Source organism: Bacillus rossius, chromosome 1 (assembly GCF_032445375.1).
Source record: "Bacillus rossius redtenbacheri isolate Brsri chromosome 1, Brsri_v3, whole genome shotgun sequence".
In the NCBI taxonomy this organism is placed as follows: Eukaryota; Metazoa; Arthropoda; class Insecta; order Phasmatodea; family Bacillidae; genus Bacillus; species Bacillus rossius.
This window is the reverse complement of record NC_086330.1, coordinates 138,154,203-138,173,656: the sequence shown is the minus strand read 5'-3', so window position 1 is coordinate 138,173,656 and position 19,454 is coordinate 138,154,203. Positions and strand designations below refer to the sequence as shown.

General features: G+C 34.3%; 1 protein-coding gene across 2 annotated transcripts in view; it reads right to left on the bottom strand.

The window, feature by feature from the left end:
* Positions 1-19,454, bottom strand: part of LOC134546206 (negative elongation factor B) — a 64,678-nt gene that overhangs the window by 41,019 nt on the left and 4,205 nt on the right. For both annotated transcript variants that reach the window (XM_063388816.1, XM_063388817.1), the window contains exons 3-5: positions 16,545-16,733; positions 15,157-15,339; positions 14,363-14,536 (exon numbers count right to left, since the gene is read on the bottom strand). In XM_063388816.1, coding sequence (XP_063244886.1) covers positions 14,363-14,536; positions 15,157-15,339; positions 16,545-16,733 — 546 coding nt within the window. The remainder of the gene's footprint in view (positions 1-14,362; positions 14,537-15,156; positions 15,340-16,544; positions 16,734-19,454) is intronic.

Below are 19,454 nucleotides of genomic sequence, written 5' to 3'. Positions count from 1 at the left end.
ATTCATCAATATTATTAAAATTTCTTTTAAAATCATATATTGTTTATTTGTATTACAGGTTAGTCTCCTTGATAATATTTAAAAGTTATGGCAAACAGGGCCAAGTAATGTTAGGCACTCGTGTATTGATAAATATCATCTACCATTCAGTCAGTCCTGTGTTTGTAAACAAACGAGGTGTTTGTTTACGTTTGGGTCACTCCAATCCATCATAACAGTTGTCTGTCGTCATATTATTATTAGTGTAGTACCACGAGTACGTGCACAGAACCCATGCAGTTATGGCTGGTCGTATCAAAAATGTATTTAGAAAACATTTTTCGGCATTAGGTAATCCGAGTTATCATATGTTAAAACGGATTCGATATTATTCATATTATGAGAGTTTTTGCGATTTTTCTGTTTTTCAAAAAATCTTCCCCATTTCGAACCAATTGTTCGGATTTTTCCCATAACTTACTCGACCGAGAATTTCCATTACCGTATTTTATTTATAATTTTGGACATGACTTGTCCAAAAATACGGCATTTATCGGGCCCATTAAAATGTGATATATATATAAATAATTATATATATATATATATATATATATATATATATATATATATATATATATATATATATATATATATGGGATTTTTAGAACAGAAAAGAAAACTATAAGAAATTTTTGTCTACAATAGGTAGTTTTTATTTGAAATTTACGTAAAAGTGACATTATTACAAATTTATATGTGTAATAGTATAAAATATTATAAATTACGATATGATATCTTAAAATGCTTCTTGTTCGATCCAAATTACAAATACACGCATCTCCTGAAATTCGTAATGTGTTAGAGATTTGGCAACAGCGCACGCCATAAGCCGTGTACTGCAATCTAAGAGTGGTACGGGCTATAGATACGTATAATTATATTCTATTACCAGAAATCATTTTCAATGAGAAGTTAGCATAGGGATTATGTTAACTAGTATTTTTTTCTACCGTGGTATTAGCGCACTTGCTCTGAAAAGATACAGTGACTTAGAAACTAAATTAATGCTAATCAAAACTGCAGCTTAGATGCTCATAAGTCCCTATAATACACAGTGTAAGCTGTACTGTAACATACTTTATGCTAAAACAATACAAAATTTTGTAACTAGCTGTCAACGAGTTTGTTTATTTTTTTTAAGAAGTCAAGAAAATATGTGTCTGTTTTCATGTTACAATTAACTGCTATGAAACACGCAGCTCAAATTGTTTACAGTTAAGGCTATGAGAAATGTGTGTACTAGTATGAATGTTTTATTCGTATTCGTTTTATGCAATTATTTATAGTAAACCACTTTTTATCTTGAAAGTACTGTTATAAAAGAAGACATTACAATGATTACGTTGTATACATCCATTGATAAATTTTATAATAAGGTGAAGATTGGAATCGAACCCTCAATCCTTAGGATGATATTCCATTACTGTAACCATTGTGTAAATATCCATAGGCAGTAAGTATTACTTGTATTCTTATGTTCACATTTTTCCTCCCTCAAAAACTGATTGTGAGCAACTCTCTTTGATTATTTAAGTTGTAATGTAAGAAATTGTTTTGCGTGGTTTCAAAGAAAACACTTACCCAAAACTGTAGACAGCTAAACTTACTACACGTAGGATGTGATGCGTATGATACAAAAGGCTGTTGGGTTTGTTACAGAGATAATTTTTATTCACGATGTTTTCCTTTGTATTGCTATATTTTTTTCAGTGAAGGCTGGTTGGTGGTACAAGAATGTTATAAAAGAGCGAATTACTGCATTTTACCTCGCAGGTCCACCACTAAGGAGAATTGGGGGGGGGGGGGGGGCAATGGTGTACAAGTTGCTGAAAAAGTTATATTTATGTTAAAAGTAAGATAAAATGGAGGGGAACCCAAACTGTGAAGTATGCCCCGAAGATCCTCTGAGTAGACCAGGCATCCTGTCATTCGCTAGACATATTTTATTAAGACTTCTTGTTATATCATTTTGGAAAGAAATATGGCATTGTAAATAATCATTAACATTGCTTGTGAGAAGTTTTAACATGCCTTTACGTTAAACTTGAAAGGAAAACTAGACAGCATAGTGAGTCACCAGAGTGGTTAGAGGAACGCCGGAAGAGAGTAACAGCATCTAACTTCGGAAGAATCTGCAAAAGAAGGCCTACAACTATTTGCCAAAACCTAGTCCGTGATCTACTTTACGGCATGGTTAGAATTACGCAAGCCATGATGTATGGGCACTTTCATGAAGAACGCGCAATCAAGGCTGTAGAGCACATGACTGGAAAGGAAATACAGAAGTGTGGGCTATTTGTTGACAGTGAATACCAATACATATCAGCAACTCCTGATGGGTTAGTAACTGATGATAAAGGAATTGTTGAAATCAAATGTCCTCAGCGGATCGAAAAAATACACCTATGTCAAGCTGCTGAAGATGGAATTTTGGAGTTTTTGAAAGTAAGAGATAACCACATTTAAATTAATAGAAAGCATAATTATCACTATCAGGTCCAAGGACAGTTACGTGTGACCGGCAGGGAGTTTTTTTTTTTTTTTTTTTTGTATTTGATCATCAAAGGGTGCCAAATTTTAAAGATCCGGAGAGATGACAATTTCTGGAAAGAAGAAATGGAACCATACTTGACAAAATTTTATACAGACTGTATATTACCAGAGCTTGTTGATCCCCGCCACCCACGCTCCATGCCAATCAGAGATCCAGAATGGATAACAAGAGCTCAAGCGAAGTCCACAACTATGAAACACACAAAAGTAAAGATGTTGAAAGACACGTGCTAAGTAAAAAACAGACTCATTCAGGTCAACAACGTACCAAGACAAGGGGAGCAGATACAAGACAAACATTTTGGCGCAAGTTTTCCATTTCACAATTAATTTCAGAATAAAAATAAATCCCTCTTTTAAATTGTCTACAACAAAGTTATTTGAATGTGCAATATGTATAATTTTTATAATAAATCGTGTATCATAGACAGGGCGTAATATCCCAATGGAGACAATATTTGCTCTATTGATACCTGTTATCAGTACTGTTAAGAAATTATTTTTTCTACCGCTTTTTATGTGTGAAACAGCAGTTTTGAATTCTATGAAAAAACTGTTTACAGTTTGAAGTGTTCTTACTTGTATGTTTAAAAAATGAATATTTTTGTTAACAAATTTCCAGATTTAAAGTGTTTTATCATAAATGTTGTGGCCATATTCACAATTAGAAATATAGTGAAAAACAAAGCCATGGACAAGCATCATCCTAAAACGATTCAGATTTCAAATTCTATTTGACAATTTATGAAATTGTTACCTTAGCGCGATGGTAAATTGTGCTAGCTTCTGAATACGAATGTCAAATTTATTATAAAAACTAACATGATAACAAAAATCTTTCCCAAGCATCTCAGGAAGTTACGTTTGTAATCATATTTGGCATGATGATGTATAGGCCTAGTTGCTTTCATAATTTAGCTATCGATATGAATGTATTTATCCTGTTGTTAAAAAAAAAAAACAATTTTACATGTGTAGTTATTAATATTGAAAGATATTTATTGTGATGATAACTGTTTTCTCAATTTTACTTTTCTAGAACTGATACAGTTGTGATGTATTTCGTATTTGTATTTGAATTTATTTATACACGACATATTCAGCCACAGGCCGGTTTACACATGTACGTGTTTTACAATCTAAACAACCTACAAAACCAGATAGCCTAGATGAATTTTAAGGGTTAAATGTATAGTTCATACAATTATCTTAAATTATCTTAAACTCTAATCAAACCACATAATATTCTTAAAAATTTATCAAATTCAAAGTAAATACTATGCGAGCCTATAATTATTATTGCTAACTTAATTTTTAAAAATTACAAACAATGCACAAGAAAGAAGGATATCAGTTTGAAAAAAAATATTATGATTGCATGGTAAATAATTGTACATAAAAATGATTATGTAATTAAAAAGGTAGCTTATTAGATAAAAAAAATACCTTTTAATACAATAATCTATATATATATATATATATATATATATATATATATATATATATATATATGCGTGTGCGTGCTTGCCTTAGCTTTTATGTTTGCTTTATGTGCCTGAGATTATTTTCATTGCAAGTTCACAATTAAATATTGGAAAAGCAAAAAATTTCAGGCGCTAACGTGTTTTATTTTACAATTTTTTCCCTACACCAAAACGTAAAACTAATGAAAAATAATTACTGTATATGCTCACAAGCAAACATGCTCGCTCACATGAAATATTTTTTTTTGTAAATAAACTGTATAGGTATATAAAAATGTATGACTTCATGTAAATATTGGTAACTAATGTACTTAGCAAAAGCATGAGTACCTTAAAGCAAAGAACATGTTGTAATTATTGATGCTACACAACTATTCAAGCATATATATTGAATTGTCACTAGTATAGAGTGTACTGATTTGTTGCTGCAATGTATGACTACATGTAAATATTAGTTCTGCCTGCAGATCTCTTCCACAGTCCTCTACCATAAAAAGATCTGAACAAACATATGAAATATCATAATTGAATTTTTCTTGTCGTTTGCAGTGTTGCACTCTGGCTTCTGAAAACAATTTCTTTAGGGAATTTGTAATATACATTTATGAGGTGGCTGAATTCGTCGTGCACATGAAACTATAAATACGCGTGTCATGAGATCGCCTCTGACAGTATGTCCAGTTTTGTCGGAACACAAAAATATATTTGTGAAAGCGCGTGCGTCTTGTCTGATGGGACGGGACGGGAGCAAGGTCGAGGCGGTGTACTGCACGTGACTTCACTACGCTGCCTGCGCAGAAAGATGCTCGCCCGTCTGAGGCAACCTCCCCTTCTACTAACCTTGGACATTATCAACCAAGAAGGGGCGGGCGGTAGGGGAGGGCGTGCGCTGAAGAATGTGGTGGGAAGTTGAGCCACGGAAGGGGAAATGTACTGCATCCAAAGGTAGGGAGTGTAAGACAGAGACAGAAATTCAGATTGCCTGGTGCGCAGCTAATACCAGTAGAATCTTAACATTCACCACTACAAATAAATAATTGAAATGCATTTTACATTTGTAGGTAACCTTTCTTTATAGAAACTTAAGGTCTGAAAAATGAATGTGTCTTAGAATAAACAGAGTCTTATATTGAAGTAAATACAGTTTTACCTGAAGTGCTGAACTTGGATTTGTGCTCAACTAATAAGGCTTCAAAAAAGAATGAGCTTCCATTATCAATACTGCCAACCAACTGCCTAAGCACATAATTTTTTTTTTCATCTTTTAACAGAATACTTAAAATATTTTTTTAACGCTTTCAAAGAATGTTGTAAACGCAATAACTGACCCTTAGTAACATACATAACACTACCAGTCAAATACAAATGTTTAATATTCTGCAATTATTGAAACTAAGTACAGTAGAACCCTGTTATAATGTTCCTGCATATAATGTTTTCCTGCTTATAATGTCATATTTTTAAAGTCCCAATATTTCCCCCATAAGGACAATGTATTTATTTCCTGCATATAACGTTCATAAATACGTAGTGTAATTTTCTGCTTATAATGTTTGCTTTCTAACAGTCAATAAATGGGGAAAAAATGTTTTAAAACCAAATTATTCCAACACTTACGATAAAAAGTTTTCTTTATGTATGTTTATGTTTACAATCACTGCCATACAATACATGAAGTTTGTTAAAATACAATTTTATGCAATATACTGAAGGTACACAATGTTCATAGTTACGTGTCAGTTGGCACCCTTAGTCAACTCTTCTCTTCCTTGCCATTCCAGTGGGTATTCAGACGCACGTACATAGTCCTACGATATTTAAGTTGCCAACCATTGAGCGAGGGCATAACTAAAAGTGTTTTCTATCGCTTACAAATAATTCTTTTTTCATTCATACATAGGAATCCCAAAATTAAACATTTTCAGGTAGCGAAGGAGTAGACGTTCTCACTCTTAATGTTGTCATCATGAATCGTGAGACAATTTAACAAAAAATGTGGCAGTGTATCTTTAAAGACAAACAAAATTTAACCAGGGAACAAGACGAAGTTGAAAAATTGTTGGCTTGTTTCAGAAAATTCATGTATCAAGTATACTATCTTTGTTTTTAACATTAAAGTTGTTTACATTGCTTGGTGAGTCCATTGGTACAAAGCTCGAATATTGTTAAGTGCTAAATTGAGATTTCCTGCTTATAACATTTTCCTGCTTATAATGTTTTTTTTCTTGTGCTCCCTTGAAAAACATTATAACAGGGTTCTACTGTACATACTTATATTTTTCTTCTTGACAGGATGTGCACTATTTAAAAATTTACAATGAAGCACAAAAAAATCGATAATTCAGCATTTACCCATAAAAATAATAAGACAAAATTGTGCATGCACTGGTGAAAATAACATCAATGCATAATCAAATAAACATAATTAAAATTACCAAAAATACTACAGTAAAACCATTTTACACAGGGTCTACAACAAATAATAATAAATTTCAGAACTCTTTCAGGACCTTTTAGTAAAATAAATTGTAGTGGAAAAAAAAAACTCAAAATAATCCAAAATGGTACGTACTAATTTCCCTAACATAACTGTTGTGTCTTTTCAAAGGGTAGGACCTACTGCTGGTTCACACTTAAATAATAATTTTCCAGTGTTCTCTTCTACTTTTAGTATCGTTCCCCCCACACACCTTGTATTAACATCAACCATGAGCTGAATGAGCAACCCGAAAATGTTAAATTTTTTGAAACCCCAAATTTTTCTGCTATTTCACCTAATCTTGTTTTAATGCATATAAATGAAAATAAACCAATTTAAGCTGTTACCAAATTCAAACATGTAATTTTTTTTTTTAGAAATGGACAAACTATAAAACTCAAGCCAAGTAGAGAACATAGCATCAGCTCAACTTAGCTTTAAGTAAAATGTTAATTGTACTTGGCCAAACGAGAATGGTCAATATTTTTATTAAACTCAATTCATATTTGACATGTGCACCAAATACAAAATCAATCATCCGTATTATGAAAACATGTAACAGGGAAACCTTGTATCCATATTTTTTCACTACTCACATTTTCCTGAATTTAAGCTGTTTTCTTGATGTATGGTTTATTTTATAAAATTACAATGCCTGGAAAATGTACATCCCGCTATTTACGTTTGGCAAGGCTTTTTGGGATGAAAGTCTCTGGTACATCATCTATTTGAACAACACATCAAACTTTTAATGTCCTGAAAGTAGGGCTTTTTAAAATAGAGACTTGTCCATTTATATGTACTTGTTATAAGACTAAGTCCAGAAATTACATACAGTGAATGTCTTTGATACATAATTCTATGGTTTGGCATATTCGGTAATCCTGCACCAATGGACGACTAGAGGTACCCGCCCTCTGACGTCACGGCGTCACGTGATACACTTGGAGAGGGGATGAACTGTGGGAAACAAAACAGTTGCTATCTATTGTTGTATATGGCTGCAACCTACAACGGCGCATTAAGTGATGGTTATTCGTTAAATTGTTTAATAATGGTGCAGTACTGTTCTGTTCCTCATTGTAGGAGCTCAAGTTTAACGCCTGGAATAGCATTCCACGCCTTTCCAAAAAATCCAGAACGTTTAAAATTATGGAAAATAAAAGTTCGCAGGGACGATCGAAAATGTCGTCTCAGCGCACATGCGTGTATGCTCAAAACATTTCGTCGCTGCAGATTATAGAAAAGTAGAATGCAACGGTAAATTTTTAATGAAGACTGCAGTGCCTAGAGTTTTTACTTTCACGTCTCCAAGGAAACTGAAATCCCCACGCAGAAAGCTTCTTTACATATTTAATGTAAGTAGGCCGTAAACATGATTGCGCTCGCATGCCCGAGAACTATTCAATAATGAACGATATTACCAATCTAAATATTTTTGTACGGGAGATTAAGTAAAATTAAGCACTATAAATCACGAATTTGTACGGGTAGCATAAACCTAACGGCTGGTACATACTGCTTATTCGTTAATTTAAAAAGTTATGTACTAAGACATAAAAAGTGTTAAGTTTACAAATTATTTACATGTTGATTATTTTTTTCAAACATAATATCCATAATCAGCACAAAAACACCCTAAATTATTAAGATTTACATATCACACCTACATGGCCTAGGTATTAACTCAATAATTAAAGGTTATGTAATTTTTTTAATATGAGTTTTTGTGAACTCATTAAAAAATTCTTTATTATACCTTAGTGTTAACATGACTTGAACAAAAAAAACTAAATGGAGGGAATAAACCGAATTACAGCCTACTTTCAAAGGCTTAAACAATTATTGATTAGATTATTAATTTTTGCAGATTCCTTTTCTAAGTATTGAATAACACCAGAAATTATCCTCGATTTCTGAATAGGCAAAATATTAATAATTTTTGCACCCGGTTCAAACCATTCAAATTCTTGTTGGAAAAATGTTTTAAACACACCAGCTGATAAAGGCAAAAAAATAGGTCCTGCTTCCCCTCCCCCCTTCTTCCCCAAGTCATCTCTTACTCTTCATCTCTGTAGCACAGTGGTTGTAATATTCCGTAAGTTAAAATTTAAACTATGCAATAAACTTTATTTTTTCTCAATTAAAACATTTCCCCCCTAACTACATCACTAGGCAGTAATGTCTTACAGATGTGGCTAATACATATTAGACTATATTATTTCAAACTTAGGAAGGTACCTATTAAAGAAAACACTTTTGTAGTTTTCATAATTTAAGCTTGCTAAAATTTATATTTGCTGTTACTGAAATACACAAGAAGAAATATTTTATTTTTTAAACTCTGTGTTTATTTTACCACATGCTGAATTAATAGTTCATTAATACCTGCTACTAAATGTACCTACTCTCATTTAATTTGTTTACAAGTTTACAAATTAATACAAAATTAGTATTTTTTAAATTTATTAGGACTGACACTTTTAACAAAAATGAATTTTCTACCTAAGAATTTCCTATGCATTGAAAACAATTTATAGTAGGATTTGCAGTCTGTGGCCTATTCCTTACTTTTGGACCTATATTTATGCATTATTATGTAATTGTATTACTGCTTATAAAACATCTGTGTATACTTATTTGTGATTTTATCTTTAACACTACTTTTGTACCTGTAATTTTTGTATTTTATCTTTTTATATTTACATGCCTGTCTACTTTTGCTTAATAACCCATTTTTTTTTACATGTTCTATATCATTATGTGAAAACATCTATATGGTCAAATGGACTTTAATAAAACAAATCTTTTAAACTATATGCTTGCAAATATGAGTAGATATTAGAAAATAATTTGCCTGCTCAGAAATATTAAATAAACTGCAATAAACTTTCAAAGAAATGGCTACACCTTTACAATAAAACATCTAATTTTATTTAATATTCACTTTATTTCCCAACTATTCCATATTATGTAATACATTAGACATTTGCACTGAAAAGCGAATGGTTTATTTTAACTATAAGTTATATTTGTTAAATATATATACCGTATTTACTCGTGTATAGCGCGCCCTCGTGTATAGCGCGCACCACGATTTTTGCAACAAATTCCAAAGAAAAAAAAATTGAAAATTTTTTTTCCCCATAAATAAATTTTACTAACATTTTGTGGTACCTGATTATTTAAATTGATGTGTGGTGATGCGTCAGGAAAATACTTAAACTCTGCTGTGTAGACGGAAGATAATGAAGCACTGTATCGTCACAACTGGTACATGGGAGGGTGGGAGGGTGGGAGGGAGGGAGGCAGGGAGGGAGACGTGCCGCGCTACGTTGCTAAGCTGGCGCGGAGCACTAGATGACTCACCGGTCGCTGCTGGGACGAGGAATGGAGGAAGCGAAGAAAGTGGACCGGGGAGGAAGGGGGGGGGGTAAACTGGTGACAACATTCTCTCTCTCTCTCTCTCTCTTTTTACTAGCTTCTGAGCTGGCTTTCTGTAAAGGGGGGAGGTCTAAAAATAAACAAGAGACCATGATGTGCGAGCTTGCACGCGCGCGCGCGCGCGCGCACGTGTGTGTGTATATGTGTGTGTGTGTGTGTGTGTGTGTGAAAGAGAGGCCTTGTTGCTTGTGCGTATGTGTGGGGGCTGGCCAGAAACGTCACCCGCCACCCGGCAGTTAACGACTTTCACTCCTCCCCGCCTCCCCCCCCCCAAACCTTTTTTTCTTCCGTGTATAGCGCGCATCCTTATTTTTTCCTTTACTTGAGGGGAAAAAAAGGTGCGCTATACACAAGTATATACGGTACTATTTATTTATTCTATGCAATGTTTTATTTAGTTCAAATATAGCCTATTTTATAAAGAATGCCTTGAAAGGGTGACAAAGTGTTATATTTTCAGCATAAACATTCGCCTGTTCAATATAAATGTGTTCTACGAAATTTACAGTATGTCTGTATATTGATAATTTCCTGTAAAAAAATCAAATATTTAGAAATGAAATTTCTTACTTTCTGGCATGCTAAGAGGATGTTGTAATATTACAAGTAGTATGCTGTTTTATTGGTTCATTAGGTTATGTATTATAAAATCTACATACAACTATGAGAATGTTTGGTTAGGTGAAATGTGAACGGTTAGGTGAGGTACATCAAAATACTCTAAAATGTGTTAACTGATGGGTAGGGGTGTGAAATTATGGTTTTATAATTTAGCCACTTTCGTTTCCAAAATCAACAATTTCGGTGTTTTGTGTTTTTATAGGAATTTGCAGCAGAAAATAAGGATAAAAATATACGTATTTTTAAATTTGTAACCATGTACACTGTAATGCTATTGGAAACAGTTTAAACTGTTTTAAATGGACTATTAACTTTATGACTAGTCAATAAATTTACATAGTTTCACCACTATACGCATTTAATCTCTGTTAAAAACAATTTCTCAAGTGGTATATTTGCAGAGATAAACGCCTGTGTAGTTTTAATGATGAACTTTTCTGTCTTCTCTCATTTTTTTGGCAACAGTAGTCACTTCTTCCATCGTGGCTAAACGTTTGCTGCTGACACCAGCTGCACTTCCTAACCTAACTTTAACGTGGTGTTTACTGTTGACGTTTTACAACAGTGTCGCGCCTTTCGTGGTCAACTCTACAATTGCACCACTTGCAAATAAAATCTTGTTAGAAGCATATAAACCCTCACATTTAAATTATTTTGCTCGGGACTCGGCTGTAGGCTTTAATTTCGGCATTGTTTTGAAGCAGCAACGTAACGTGTGTACGTGACAAAGGATTGCCAGTATTTACGCGTAGCAAACGTTACCAAGCCAAAGTTGTAATAAAAATACCAGTATCTATAAGTGCTGGTAAAATAAAATTACAATGAAATTGTGTTACGTTTTGAAGAAACTAAACGTATATTAACTCGCGCGAAATTAGTTGGAAATGGACTTAATATTTAACTTTTTGAAATTAGTTTTAAGTCGAGTTCATGGAGTTATGTGTTCTCGTATGTTGGCGATTCTGCTAAAACAAAGCGAACGTTAGAACGGAATAATATTTATGTTGTTACCTCAGTGAACGTGATATTTAACCATTTATCAATGTTAAAAATGCTAAGAAATTAGTGCATTCATAAAAATAAAAGAATGTATATATGTATAGTATTTTACAACGTCAAAACATGTTCACCGATATAGCTGATTTACGATGTATATTGTTTTTCAGACTTAGTAGTTTAAAAAACGGATTTTCGTTTTATGTCGTTTTTAAGTCCAATTATCGCGTTATTTCGCGTTTTTTCGCGTAAAAATGGTTACACCATTTTTTCACACCACTACTGATGGATGGGTTATGTTAGCTACATAAAATAAAATAATAATACTTTACGAAATGTTAGAAATATTTCACAGTAAAAAAAACACACTAAATTGCAAATAAAACACACATCTTTATATATATATTTATTGTGTGCGTGTGTATGTCACTGAACTCCTCCTAGACGGCTGGACCGATTTTGATGAAATTTTTTGTGTGAGTTCACGGGGATTCGAGGATGGTTTAGATTCACAATTTGGTCCACTGGAAAACGTTTATTTAATTAATTTTTTATTTATAAATTGTTGTTGATCTTTGAATGGTTTAGGTTTACAGTATATATATGTGTGTGTTGTGTATTTATTTATGTGTTGTTGTTAATCTTTGGATGGATTTTATGAATTAATGTTATTACATTAAAATTAAAATAGAATTGGTTATTGAGATTATTATATTATTATTTATTGAAATAACATTTTAAAGTGTAATTAAAAATATAGGTTTTGTGAGGTGCAGTATTGAAGTGAGTATTTTACATGATTTTTCGTGATTTTAATTATGTATACACGTGAATTCAATACCAATCAACTTAACCTCCAAATTTAAATTGTCAGTTCTCATTTTATTCTACATATTAAAATGTAATAAAAAATATACATTATGCAAAATATGTAAGGTGCAGTATCAAAGTGAGTATTTAACACGATTTTTCATTACTTTTAATTATGTATAGACGTGCATTCAATAACAATCAACTTAACCTACAATTTTAAATTGTTAGTTCTCATTTTATTCTATGCAACTTATGAAGTATTGATGTCTCTTTGAAAATAAAAATATAAGTTTGTAAAATAAATTATAAAATTTATATAATTTAAATTACTTATAGTAATTATAGTTTAAAGTATATTTAAAATTAAAGTTTTGTATTTTTTAATTTATAGTGATTTTTGGATTTACAACGTTTGAACAGGACACCGTCTGTCGGGTCCACTTTAAAGTGTGTGTTCAGGTGGATTTAAAAATTGTTTAGATTCACAATTCAAGCCGATAAATAATATTTGTAATTAATTAATTAATTAATTAAATTAATGTTGTTGTTGAACGTTCGATGTTTTACATAGGATCCGGTCGGAAGCGCTGTGGTCGCGTTATCGAATATTCAAAAATATTTTATTTTTATTTCAGTTCGACCCGGCAGATGGTGCTGCGATTATATTCAGGGAAATTTCCTGTGAATTTTCAAATTTAAAACGTTTGAACAAAACAACGTCTGTTGGGTCCACTAGTTTTATATAAATATGTATTTCATACAACACAGGCCCTAAATTATTCTCTAAATAGGCGTGTGCCTACAAAAGCAAAATGAATGATACAGGATTTGGGAAGAGGGAGGGGGCAAAAATATTATTTATTTTTTTTTGCAGTGATATGTGTTTTTCAGTAAACATAATACTGATAGGCAGTATTTTTTATAAATAGCAGAAGTTGCCGTTACAGGAGTAAAGAAGACAGAACATATGAAGAGATTCAAGTTCATATCACATTTTAATACGGGGCCGGGAGTTGTCAAGCCACTATTAAACCGATTTTGGGCATCATACTATATACTTTAGAAACACAAAATATATTTAGATCCACATTAGAATAGGCTATATGTAAACAGATTTTCTGGTTTATGCACTGAAGATTAATCTTGTGATAAATACTTTTTAGTTCCGAATCACGTGCTGTAAATCAACACGTAAAAACTGCAACTTTTCTATATAAACCGTAAATAATAATTACGTACCCTGCTTTACACGCACGGTATTCGTGAGTAACTTCAAAACCGTTAGGTTTCTCCTCTCCACGAAAATAGAGAAACCGGGCGTTTTCATTTTTTATTTGACGTGGATAGCAGTATGCTTTCACAAACACCTTTCCCACATGTCGCAGTCCACACATCTTTGTAGTACGAAGAAACAAATAAACTACACCCTTCTTTAGAAAGCCTCTTACAACCTAAATCCCCGACAAACCTAAAACTAGATCTAATATCAAAGGAATTCAAATCATATAAAGATTTTATCCACGACAACTCTCTCAACGTAGCTTCTTCCATGATTAACCGCTGTTTGTTTACCAACTGTTTCCCACAGTTGACAGTGGCACTTCCGCTGGTGGTTACTTGAACAACTTAGCTCCTCCCCATTTCAAGTCGTCCATTGTCCGCTTGCATTAAGATTTTTTTTTTTTTTGGGTTTTTAACCTTGGCCGATAGGAGTTTATCATTTATGATGGTTTTCGTTGTGTTTCAGTGTTTCTTGTCTTATAACCGGTTACAATTCACATTTTTACACTTAGTATTCCCACATCGGTGTTCGATAGTCAGGCAAAATTGCTCATCCAGCATGACCATCATCTCAAATGTGTCGTATCACGGACCTTTTCCTGTACCAGGACGTGCTGCCCCCCCGCTCGGAAGTACGGAGACCGCCCCTCACCTGCACCTCCAGGTCGTGCAGTGCCATGAGCAGCTCCGCGCGCAGCGTGCAGTAGTGGATGTTGCGCGTGCGCAGGAACAGGGTGCGCAGGAACTGCAGAACCATGTCGTACAGCTTCACGCTGCTGCCGATCATGTGCGCCAGCTTCTGGACCACCTCGCCCTGGCGACGCACCTGTTCACGCACCACACCCTGCCGCTTCAACGCTGCTCACAATGTTACGCTTCTAAAGGTAGAAAAAGAAACAACCAACATTTAGTATACAGTAGTCCTGCTAGCTTGGACTAGATGGGAGTGGAGCCTGCCCAGATCACTCAAAGTCCGGAGTAAACGGAATTTGCTTTAAAGTGGAAGTAACACTAGTTTAAGACGGGTAAAACTTTTTTTTTTACATATTTCCAACATTTTAATTTACGTTTACATAGACCAAAGTTTTTTTAATCTACAAACTGATGTAGGATTAACCAAACATTTTTTTTCCATCTGGATTAACCGGATGTCTCGACGAGTGGGTATCTGGTTTAGTAGGATTCTACTGTAGTTCGATTAAACCAGTTCAATAGTGTATGTAAGCAGTTTAACACTCGTCTTGCTAGTTTTTACACACCCATTATGTTTTTATGATTTTTAAAAATATCAGTCTGCTACATGCAATTCATTTAAGTAAAAAATTATTCCAAAGAAATTTTGTTATAATGTTGCACTAACTAACTAATTAAATTTGATTTTTTTTTGTAAAATATTATTGATGTGAATTACAACAGTTTTCAAGTTGTATTTAAAAGTGTGGTCACCTTCGGCGATGGCATGAAGAAGAGGTTATTCAAGTTCAAGTGGTCGAACAGCACCGTCTCCTTCTCCTTGATGTACTGGCTGAGCAGAGGCGACACCTCGTCTCCAAACAGCGACTGGTTGTCCTTCCAGATCTGCCTCTTCACCTCAGTGTCCGTGTCGCTGTACAGCTCCCGGTCGCGAACCTCAACACCAGACACGTGCAAGCCTCCCAAGTCGAGCAACCACTGTCACTGCTCGGGTCAGCGTGTTCAACATCAACCTACTGTTTTACCATAGTCTGTTAGGAGATAGACATGTGTTGTTCAGTCAGCCTCATGATTTCATTTTAAATGAGGAGTTCATCAAAGATTAATAAACAAAATGATTAAAATACTATAATAATTAAAAATTAACAATGTATGAGATTTATAGAAACGCACATAAATGTACAGTTTATCAAATAGTGGGCTGGTTAGGTGATGTTCTAAAAAAACATAAAATGTTTAGTTACAAAACACTACCTATGAAAATAAAATCTGAAGAAAACTATCAGCACTCATGTGAAACTCCATTCATAAATGTGGTAATCAATTTTCTAAACGCATATTTCCCACTGAAAAAGGTTATCAGCTGAAAGGTTTTGCACTGCTGGTCAAGGTATCCTACTTATGGTTATTAAGGGAGAAATTTCTACAGGGTAAGGTCTTTACTTTAATTCAGCATTCTATTATTTGGTAGATACTATAATCCAGCAACAATCAAGCACCTCTAGTTCAGATTTTTTCCGGTGGACTCCTCCTTATTACTGCGATGCTAGTATTTTTAGTTTGCTCTGAGGTTATCATTACTGTAGTTCTTAATTTCAGTAGTGTTTACTGTTTTATAGCAACTTACATTTCACATTTGCTATTCCCATTACAATTATTTTGCCATTCAATAATCTGGCAAAATAGTTGTGGTCTAGAAAGTGTCAGATTAAAGACTTTCACAGTAGATATATTTTACTTTCTAACAATGCAAACCACTTATCTATGTAGGGATAAATTAATAAAACACCCTGGGTCCTAAAACACTGACTTGCTAAACTAATCATACCAAATCACAGAAAAAGACTCTGATATCAGAACATTTTTATCACAGAATCCTGATAATTAAATGAATAAATTAAGATTTAACATTTAATTGTGATTAAAGTCATTATAAATGATGAAGGGAGCTGAAATGAAAGAGTGGGTGGAATGGAAGAAACCAGAGAAAACACGAAGGCTTTTGAAAAGTCAGTCATTTTTTCCAATTGAAAAAAATCTGGGACCGATTCTATCGGGAATCGAACCCAGAATACCTTGGTGGGAGGCAAAAGATCTGACCATTCAACCACCATAAACCAGTATTTTCGGATGGAGCTTACCAGCACTTTGAGGTACTTGTCCTCAATCTGGGGGATGTTACGGAGGATGCACATGACGACGGGACGGAGAGCTTTGATCCTGACAACAGGGAAACTCCTGGCCAGCAGATCCCGCAGCTTACGGTCCTTGTCTTTGCCTTCTTTCTGGCCGATCTCGGTGATCTGCTGAACCAGCTTCTCTCGCAGCATCTGGGGACAATTGGCAGGGCTGCAGTGGACCAGCAAAATATGATCTTGGGTCGTTCATATTCTGTCCATGTAAGCCAAGTAGAGAGAGACCACTGGAAAGATTCTATGGTAAAATAATTAGGGTAGATAATTTTATTTCTTAATACTTACGTGATACTAAGGGCAGTATAATATTTTAATGCAAAACTAGTACATTCTATAAATAAGCTATTTTATATACAATATTCAATTTAATTTCACAGAAAGAAAATAAACTACAGAAATTAAGTAGTATATTTATTAGGGAATGCAATCTCGATCTTGCGAGATCCCGATCATCCGAGATCTCGCTTCACTTTTCCGGATCAATCTCGAAGCATAAAATTACGATATCTCGGCCGAGATTGACGAGATCGAGCGGCAGTGGTCAGCGACGCATGACGCGTGTTCTCTGCACGCGAGCGAGTCGCTGACTGGTGAAAGAAAATGTCGGACTGCATACGCAAACTATCCCGACTATTCCCGAGTATTCACGATGTTGGGCGAGCGGAATAGAAAAGAATAAGTGATATAGTTCTGACTAGAGTAAGTGAGCGGATGATATTCGAGTGCGTGCAGGCACTTTTTTGTTTACAATTGTTTTGGTTGTGCAGTTACTGTCATGGTGTGCTTAAATTATGTGTTTTTATGGGTTAATTGAATGAAAATTTGTATTATTTTGTTACGCAAGTGCTAGAGGGTTAAGTTAATACTTTTAAAATGTTGACAAACAATAAAAATGAACCTTACATGGAGTTTAATAGTTAGTTGCCGGTATGGAGATATTTTAAGAAAGCGGTGAATAATTTGACAACTCAATGCAAAATATGTAAAGCTATTCTGAAAACTAAAGCCAGTTCCACAAAAGGATTACATGTTCATATGAAGTCAATCCACAAAATTGACACAAAAATATTGAATGCGGGAATTCGAAGGACATCAACCACTCTGCAACTTGATGCTGCGTCGTCGTCGTCGTCAGCGTCTACTACAATATATATAGACAAAGAGGCTCAAGAAAATAGTGAATGCCAAAAGCCCCCTAAAGATAAGAAAATCAGTGATTACTTTCAATCCAACTGTGACGTGACTAAAGAAAAAATTGATTTCTTGAATGGTAGCGAAAGATGGACTGCCTTTTCGAATTTTCTGCACATCCGAGGACATAAAGAATCTTTTTGCTTCAAAAGGTAACAATTATAAATTACCTTCTTCACCACACACTATTAAATTAATTGTGATGAATTATGGTATGACACTCAAAATGAAAGTGAAAGAAGATCTTGGAAAGCTAAAGAACAAAGACTATAGATTTACACTCTCTTTTGATGAATGGACGTCTAGAATGAGTAGGCACTTTCTGAATATTAATGTTCATACAACTATCAACAACCAGCCTACTTTCTGGAATCTTGGACTCGCGCGCATATTTGGAAAGTATGTCCTCAGAGTCTTGTGTTCAGCTTTTAAAAGAAAAACTATCAGATTATGATTTATCCCTAGAGATTATGATTTATCCCTAGACAATGACATAGTTGGTATAACCACAGACGAAGCCAGTGTCATGAAGAAAATCGGACGTCTGATTGAACCGCTTCAACAGCTTTGCTACGCGCACGGGATACAGTTGGGTATAACAGACATCATTTATAAAAAAAATCTAGAACCTAATCCTGAACAAAATACAAATCACAGCACAGAAGAGGAGTAAGAATTGGAAGATAACCCAGATAGTTACGATGGTTTATACTTTTCTTTACCTGTAAGACAAGCTGATCTGGCTTCGGAATACCATTTGATTGTAGCAAAACTAAGAAAATGTGTCAGGCTTTTTAAGAACTCTCTCACCAAGAATGATATTCTTCAGAATTACATTCAGCAGGAGTTTGGTGGCAAGACAATTCAAATGATTATTGACTGTTAAACTAGTTGGTCTAGACTTTGCAATATGATAAGCACATAAAATAAAGTAAAGCAGTGAGTGGCCAATGCTTTAATCAATCTCTCTCTCAGTTCTAATTCCGATTACTCTTTAACGGATGAAGAACATGTAGTCCTTAGCGACTTTGAAAACACATTCTAGCCAATAAAACTGGCAGTCGAGGTATTGTGCCGCCGCGATACAGATTTAGTAAGTGCAGAATATACGTTGCGGCTCATGCTTTGCAAGTTAGAGGACCAGAAGACTCCACTGTCAGAAAAACTAGCCGAGTCGATGAAAAAGCGGATCTCCAAGCGTCGTATAAATGCAACTGCTGCATTGTTGTATTTAAAAAATCCGGCTAGTTATCAGGATGATTTAGAACTATTGAAGGGTGACGAAACTTTTCAATTACATAGCAAGTATATTATAAGAAAGGAAATTAATAATATAATCAGACGATTACATCGCAGCACTACACAACCAGATACTCTTTCTCAAGCCTCGACCTCATCTTCTGGTAATGAAATAAATACCAGTACTGCAGCAAACTTGGCAAACGAGGATGACTTGCTTCTTTCAATGATTGCAGAGGATATGAATTTACGTGCTGCTGTAAGATCAAATAGAAGTCTTCAAGAGGAACTAGAAGATACGTTGAAAGCCTGTAAAAGTCCTTTCTTGCTGGTTGCTACTATTACAGACAGGCTAGAGTCCGTGATTAAAAATGAGATGGATCTCTATGAGTGTGGAGGATTGAGGGGTATGTTTTTGCAATTTGC